The 7,678-nt window shown below is 52.8% G+C and overlaps 1 protein-coding gene across 1 annotated transcript in view; it reads right to left on the reverse strand.

Moving 5' to 3' along the window:
• The window catches only part of PODXL2 (podocalyxin-like 2), a 29,827-nt gene extending 23,363 nt beyond the window's left edge, over positions 1-6,464 (reverse strand). Inside the window, exon 1 of the mRNA XM_009321051.1 lies at positions 6,365-6,464. Within this exon, the coding sequence (XP_009319326.1) occupies positions 6,365-6,464 (100 nt within the window). The remainder of the gene's footprint in view (positions 1-6,364) is intronic.
• Between the last annotated feature and the right edge of the window lie 1,214 nt (positions 6,465-7,678).

Consider the following 7,678-nt stretch of genomic DNA (forward strand, 5'->3'; position numbering starts at 1 on the left):
GGAGCTTACAGCTTAAGCAAACATGACAGAGAGCAGCGAGGGAAAGAAGGGGAATATTATTCTCAAAGTTATCCAGAAAAGGGAAGCAGAAAGATGGGGAGAGACCATGGCAGGTCCAAGGCCACATGGAAAATTTGCTGTAGTTGGGACTGCAACTGACTGCCTGGATCCTACATCAGCTCTTTATCTACCCCAATGCCTCATTTTCCCCCGACTCTCATTAGCAGAGACGTGGCTGATGTGGCGCCTTGGCTTTCCAGCCACGCTACAATACACATCCCGGGTCCGCTAGCCAGCTGGGCAAAGCCTCAAAATGTAACCCTGCGCCAGCTCCAAAGACTGGCTCAAGCCTCTCTTTCCATCAGCTACACCCTGTTTGGGCTGCCTCCAGAGCTCAGCCACAGCCCATCCCACCACTTCTACAACAGACATCTCATGGCAGGTGAACCTGGGCACCCAGAGAGATAATCCCGTCCATGCAGGAAGCTCAGGTCCTGGGAGTTTGTTTACCCTCATTTAACTCTGAAGTGTTTACCCAGTTAAAACCCACTAAGCTGCATTATCTTGTTTACTGGGATGCTCTGCTCTCCTCAGCCCAAGATAAAACTACACCACCTCATCCCTAAGAATGAGTCATTAATGACGCTCACAGCCTGAGCAAGCCAGGTTTCTCCTGGGGTGGACCTGGAATAAAACAACACCTTGGGGCCTGATCCACAGGCACAGGATGCAGAGGCTGGCCTGGGGGAACCCTCCTTGCCAGCACCAGCCTGAATGCCACAGGGCTAACAGCACCATTGTACCAGCATACAAATCGGTACCTCTCCAGACAGCATCCTGACACCACTTCATACCTTTTGCACCAGCAGCAAAAACTCAAAGGCTTAGGGTGCCAAACAGCAGACCCAAGATTTGCCACCTTCCCCCTCTCTTCCAAGCATCTCGTAAAGGAGCTCAACGCAGCTGTCAACTCCAAGGCAAAGAAAGAATCAAAGCACAAGCTGAGCTGGGAGGCAGAGGAGCACAGCCAAGAGAAGGAAATCTAACGCCCAAGACATCAGTGGCTAGCCGTTTTCCTCCTAGGATGGGGAACAGGGATTAGATGACTTCTATCAGCCATCAGTCTCCCAATTTTGTATTCTAAAAGGCAGATCAAGCGATAGGAATAAAGAAACACAAACGAATAAAGCCCTGTGATTATAGATGGGAGGGAGCAGGGAACGGAGCCAGAGCTCGCCAGCTGCTTCAATGGGGCGTTTGTGTCTCATTTCTATTTTTGCGGCACCTCTGCATAACCTGGAGGAGATGAGGCTCTGCATGCTAAAGAGGGCAGCCAGCCTTCGGGGAAACGGCAGGGCTGTGTGAGCATGGGAGGAAAAACCCTCCCCAGATCAGACAGAGGAGGGGCGAGAAAGGAGAGAAAGTGGGAGAGGTAGGTGGAGAGGGAACAAAGGCAGAGAGCACCAAAATCAGCATGGGAGCTCCCGTGCTGGCTGCGAGCTCTCCAGCTGCTAGCACCCACAAAGGTGACACGCGGAGGTAACGCTGACCTTGCAGAACATGCTTCACCTCTGTAAGGAGCAGAATGGGGTGATTTCAACAACAGGGAATAATAGCGCAGTGTTACCTTTCCAAGGCCACTGGAAAAGAGCCAGCCAGGAGGATACACAGATGAAATGAGTTTGCTAGTTGCTGACCCCACTGGCCCCTCAGAAAACTTTTCCAAGTCAAAGTGGCAAAGCTTGCTCTGTTCAGCTCAGCAGAGGATTCGATGCAACAGCCCCAGACAAGGCAGATGGGGGAGTTTCGCTCAACAAAAAAAAAAAAAACTGAGGAGAGAACATCTGCCATCTCTCTCCCAAACTGCTGTGAATAACAGCAGTTTCACATTTCTAAACAATTCTAAAAGAACCCCAAAGTATTTTCTACGTTAGCCACTTTATCCCTTTGCCACAAGGCAAGCCACCTCTCCACGGGACAGGGCAGCTGTTTAAAAGCTCCCAACTGGCCTACTGAATGGGACTAGAAGTGAAAGAGGAAATAAGTCGTTTCTGTATCCAGCTGAAATGAGAGGAGGGATTTGGGGACATGAAATGGAATCTGGCTGTGACTGTGTCAAACAGCCTTTAAAATTTTCTTGCTTTTTAGTTAACAACAAGCAAACCTCAATTTTCTCTCCAAGGAAACACACAAACATCCCTTAAGATGTCATCACATTGGCTTGACCTATAGAGGGGTTGGTGTGCCCTTCAGTTTACCCAACTGAAGGTTGGTTTTACCTCTCCTTCCTGGGTGCTGTGGCTACACCGCAGTGCCACGGAGGCAGGATCAGCCTGCTGAAGGGAATAGTGCTCGCCTGGAGCACACGCTCTAACTTACCTGTCTCTCACCACCAACTAGCAGAGCCTGTACAACACCACCCAAGCGCAGTTACACAATGGGTACCAGGGAGGGGGGTCAGAGCATCTCGGTATCGCCAATGCAGCAGCCGCAACAATGTCCATCTGGCCCTGCTGCCGTTGACCTTCCTTTCAAGCCCACCCCAAACCCAGGAGTTACCCGACAATGTTATTTCCTAGGACAGCTGGGTCAGGAATGGGTCACTTACTGATAATCAGTTGGGACAGAAACACAATGACCAGATGAGGGAAGCATCTGCCAGGGATATTCCCTCCCCCAGACCACCGTGCCTGGAAAAGCCCGGGAGCAAGGCCCCAGGGCAGAGAGGAGAGAGGCCCCAGGGCAGAACAACCAATGGCACAAACCACTTCCAGAACATAACAAAACACAGAGTAATTTAAATAATAAAAAAGGATCCCAACCACAGACAGTGGAGAAAGAGAAGAAAATGTTGTTCAGCTGAGGGATGTCCAAGCTGATTCCCCCACCCTCACTTGGAGTCTCTGCGCCCCAGACCCTCAAGAGCTTGCACAGGGAAGCATACAGGATGACCACATATCAGACCAAGTCCTTTTGGTGCTATTTCAGAGTTACGGACCATACCCGTGCTGGGACGCTCCACCTAAGAGACCTCTCCCAGTCCAGCTCCCACACAGCCTTATTGCTGCTCTCCCATGCTGCACTAGACCACTTACAAATCCAGTCAGGTCCCTAATCTCTGAGGTCATTTTCAATTAGGGCTTCAGAAAACAAGATCAGACTGCCATCCTCCTCTGGTACTGCCAGCAACCAGGTCCCTCACGGAGCGTCCCTCTAAAACCATCCACCTTCCCATGGCCCCGGTACATTTTTACAAAGCAATGGGAAAAGCACTCAGGTCTGCGGAGAGCACATACACTTACCAACCTGCACCAACAAGAGGGACAAGGCACAACTGAAGAAGCCCTTGCAATGGGACAACTCTTTAGAGGAAGATCCTAGAGCACACAGTAGCTGTGCCAGCATCTTTAAGCTTTTACAGATTTTTACAGCTAGCATAATCGGAGAGCTCAAACACCAGGCTACAGGGTGTGCATGTCTGCACGTACTGAGCAGGGAGTTACCTTGCAAAGGACTGCCAACATTTGCTCCCTTGGCATTTCAGCAGAGAACATCTACAGCATGCAGACCCAGGTGTATCCACGGGAAATAGCACGGCACTGCCAGAAGATGCACCTGCTTTTGCAGATAACTGCAGATATGCCCTTTGTCAGCACATGTGCACCAGGGGCCTGACCTCCAGGGGTGCCGGGCATCCTCAGCCCAGCGCTGAGAAGAGTCAGGTCTCCTCTTGTTACGATCAGTAACACAAGGACTGCTCTAAGCACTACCACCTATCTCCACAGAAGAGACTCCATGCAAGCAGGTCATGGCAACTCAGACAAGCCTGTCTGTCCTTCCCTCTTCACTCAACCATTCATGCCAGGAGTCACAATCTTGCTTAGTTTCAGTCTCCCAGACTGTTTTCCCCCGGTCCCTCCCCAGATCGTCTCATAGCCTTCACACCTCCCTCCTCGTCTGCTGTAACACCTGCTCTCCTCCTCACTTCTTGCTATTCACAGGGGCAGTTCCCAGCTCGGGGAGGGGAGGAGATGCAGCCCCTGGGGAAACAGCATCAGGTAGGCAGTTGTACACAGCAGAAGTGAATTTTCTTTCCTCAATTACCTTTCATAGGCCTCCTCAAAGCAGCCCACAGGCTCCCAGGGGTTAATAGACCACAGGATGAAAGCCGCTGATCTAAGAGAAAAACCACAGCCCACAGATTCCTTTGCCCTCTCACAGGCCCAAAGCATTTCATCTGTCTGCTAAAAATCACCTCACCAGGCCTGTGCTTCCTCTTCTCACTCTGTCCCAACCTGGACCATGCACCCCATGGCGCTCGGTCTGATTTCCAGCACACCAGCTAAAGCTCATGGCTGCTTCGTCTTCGAAGCCTCCCTGCCCAGGCAGAGCAAGCACTACCGCAGATGCAGGAGGGACTTCCCTCGAGATGCGGTCGCCCATCAAAATATAACAGAAGCCTTTTACACCTCAAAAGGTCTTTAAAACCCACTGGGCACAACACAGCACAAAATGGTTTCACTCTGCTCCAGCCCCTGCAGCAGAGCAGTGACGACCACCCTGCCACACGCTGGCATGCCGCACAGCAGTCTCACCCCCAAGAGGCTCCACTCTCCAAACAACCTCATGCATCCTAGGCAAAAAACCTCACGCAAAGGTTTGGTAGTCCTGGGGCACATGTACGGGTGCTGACTACCTTCACAACACATCAGGCAGGATAGGAAGAGCCGAGAGTGGTTGCAGTTATCATATAGAGAGAGGGCTGCAAAGCTGGTTTCCCAACAGTAAAAAATTATCCCCAAAACAAGAATGTACATCCAAACCCTGGTAACCACAAAGGGGCTTAACCAGGCACAGGGACAGTGAGGAGCTGATCTGAGCCCCAGCAGGGCGTATCTTCCTTGCCAGCATCCCTGGCCCTATGAACAAACCAATGCATGTGTTTGCTTTGCCTCTGTGCAGGCTGCGCTCGTGTGGCTGACAAATAGCCTCTCTCCATTCTTTTGGGATTACGTGTTTCAACAGCCAGCGAGAACTGGAAGCAAGTTCACCCAACTGCCAGCTGCAGGCCGTGATGCACCTTCCCCACAGCCCCTCTCCCCCTGGCCCTGCAGCAGGGCTGCCGTTGCTGCTGCTGCTCACTCAGGTACCCACAAAATGCCGGAGCTTCTTCCCACGCTGAGCAAGTGGAAAAACTTTTGTGCGCTCTGATCTGCAGCTCGTTGCCAGCAGCTTCCCCTTGAGGGCTTAATGTAGTTATTTCTACCCCTGATGCCTATAATTGAATGAACATTTCCTTATGGCACTGAAGAGGCCAAGGAAAAACTGACTACAGGGAATTTTCATTCATCCTGATTTATACTCCCTCAGCTTGGGCTCGTTCACACAATGCTAACAAGGAATCTTCTAAGCAGGCAGAAGGGGGAAAAAAAACCCCAACTTAAATGTCTCCCCAAGGTGCTTGTCTGCATGGGGGCTAACAAGAGGGAAGAGACCAATTCCCTCCCTTCTGCCCCTGCTTTTAACCACACCGTTTTCCTACTTGCAAAAGCAAAGGGGCTCAGATACCCTAGAGGTTGGAGAGATGTTTCCACGCTCTGCCAGCGGACCTGTGCTCCCCAGCAGTCTGCTGGGACCCCAATGAGGCGCAGGTCTCATTTCAGCCCATCCCACAGGTCTACAGAGGCTCCTGATCCTGGGAGGCACGCTGCAGGAAGCTTGCCTTTCCCCCAGCATCGAGGAATCTCGCTCAGTCCCTCCAGCTCTCTCTCAGGTTTTAACCATTCCTGTCCTGCGGGACTGGAGGATCAAGGCTGGAGTGCACTGAGTTATTCCAGACTGGAATAGCTGAGCAAAGCTACCAACCAAAACAGGGCTTCATTTATAAATTCCCAGCAGTCTGCATCTCCACTTTTGACCTCCCATCTAGGTAGGAGTCCCGGTGTCTGGAGATGCCTGGCCAACCAAGTGCAGCCCCCCCAAGCTGCCACAACCCACCAGGACTACCAGTTTCACTAGATTAGGTACTGAGCTGTCCCTTGGAGCTGCTGCTCGCCTCCCACCCCTACGCCTCTCCCTGCTAGGACAGCAGAGAAGGCTACAGGGAAAGCCAAGGACCCAAATCCTCCACATCATCACCAGCTGAACAGCAACACTAGAAAGTTTCCAGCAGCCTCAGCAGAATAGGAAACACACCCTCCCCTCAGCACAGCAGTATCAGCTGTGGTCCTTTCAGCCGCCAGATTTCAAAACCACCACAAGGTCCGTCTCCTTCCTCTGCAGAGCAAATGTAGCTTTCAAGCAGTGGGGATGGGGCCAACCCTCGCCGGCAGATCGGCGGGGTGGGAATATGGCAGTTCCCCACCATGCACCTTGCCCTCCTCTGTGGGAGAGGCGGAGGTCTGGGTGAATTTGGGGACACAGGCCTCCTGCTGAGATGCAGCTAAAGGACCCTCACCAGCCATGCCCAAGGTTTTCCCTAATGTGGACAACCGGCCTGGAGGAAGCCACAAAACTGGCTCCCTGCTCAGCTCTGGAAAGGCTTATTGCTTCTGTGCCACAGAGTATTGGCATAAAACCCCAACAGGTTTTCTGATCCATTTTGCTCTTTAAGCTCACTATTGTTTGCAAACCTAAAAGGCTTTATCCCTTCACTTTAGGGAGCCCCAGACAACAGGGGTGAGGTACGGTACATATAGCTCACGAACAAAGCGGCTCCACAGATGACACATTCCCCCATGAACATTTTCGGGAGACTGGGGCAATAAGAGAGATGTGCCAGGGGGCTGGATGTCACCGTATCACAGCTCGGTCGTGCTGGAAGACAGCGACTGGTTGGGAAATCAGCCCTTCCCTCCCTGCCAGAATGACTCAAGACAAAGACTCCCCGCTCTTTAAATGTCCCCGTTCAAAACTCCTGTTCCACACTAACCAGATTTCTGTACAAAAGGGATGGGGGGTAGGAAGGGAGAGGGCAATCTCAGCCTCATGGGTCTTTGGGGGGATCCCTTTGTTGGGAAATTTCCCCAGACTATTTAAAAATAGAAGCAGAGCCTTCATAACTATTCCGAGTATAATTATTCCTGCACTTAATTGCCTTTCCCTGGTACCCTACCTCTCCTCCAAATCTCAAGAGAAGGCTCTTGGGGAAGCACGGAGCAATTTGTGGTTCCCCCTTCCTTTGTGCCAGTTTCGCGGTACTTAGTGAAATTACCACGATGCCAGAAAAAGCCACCAATACAAGAGAAGGCGGTTTTGGGGCAGCCCTGGCATAACAGGGTCTACCCTGCCAGGGCGCTGCAGCGGGCAGCACGCCCTGCCCAGGGCAACGTCCATCTGCTCCCTGCACCACAAGCGCTGCTGGTGCCGGCCACGGCGTGCGGGGTCCCTGCGGGGACCAACGTTGTGTACCCCGTCTCTGAGGCAGGAGAGCCTGGGTGAGCCCCCATCCCCACTGGGTGAAACCCATGTGCATCCAGCCCCCCGTACTGGGAGCCCAGGAGTCCCCTGTCACCCCCCGAGGGTCCTGGGGGCAGAGACCGGCCGCTCCAGAGGGCTCCGATACCCGGGTGGGGGGCGGCGCCCGGTGCCCAGAGAGCGCTCCGGGGTTGGGGAGGGGGACCCGACACAGGTCCCGGTACCCGGGGGTCAACGGTGCGTGCGGGGGGATGGGGGGTGG

This window comes from Pygoscelis adeliae, unplaced genomic scaffold, assembly GCF_000699105.1.
Source record: "Pygoscelis adeliae isolate BGI_AS28 unplaced genomic scaffold, ASM69910v1 Scaffold453, whole genome shotgun sequence".
Lineage (NCBI taxonomy): Eukaryota > Metazoa > Chordata > Aves > Sphenisciformes > Spheniscidae > Pygoscelis > Pygoscelis adeliae.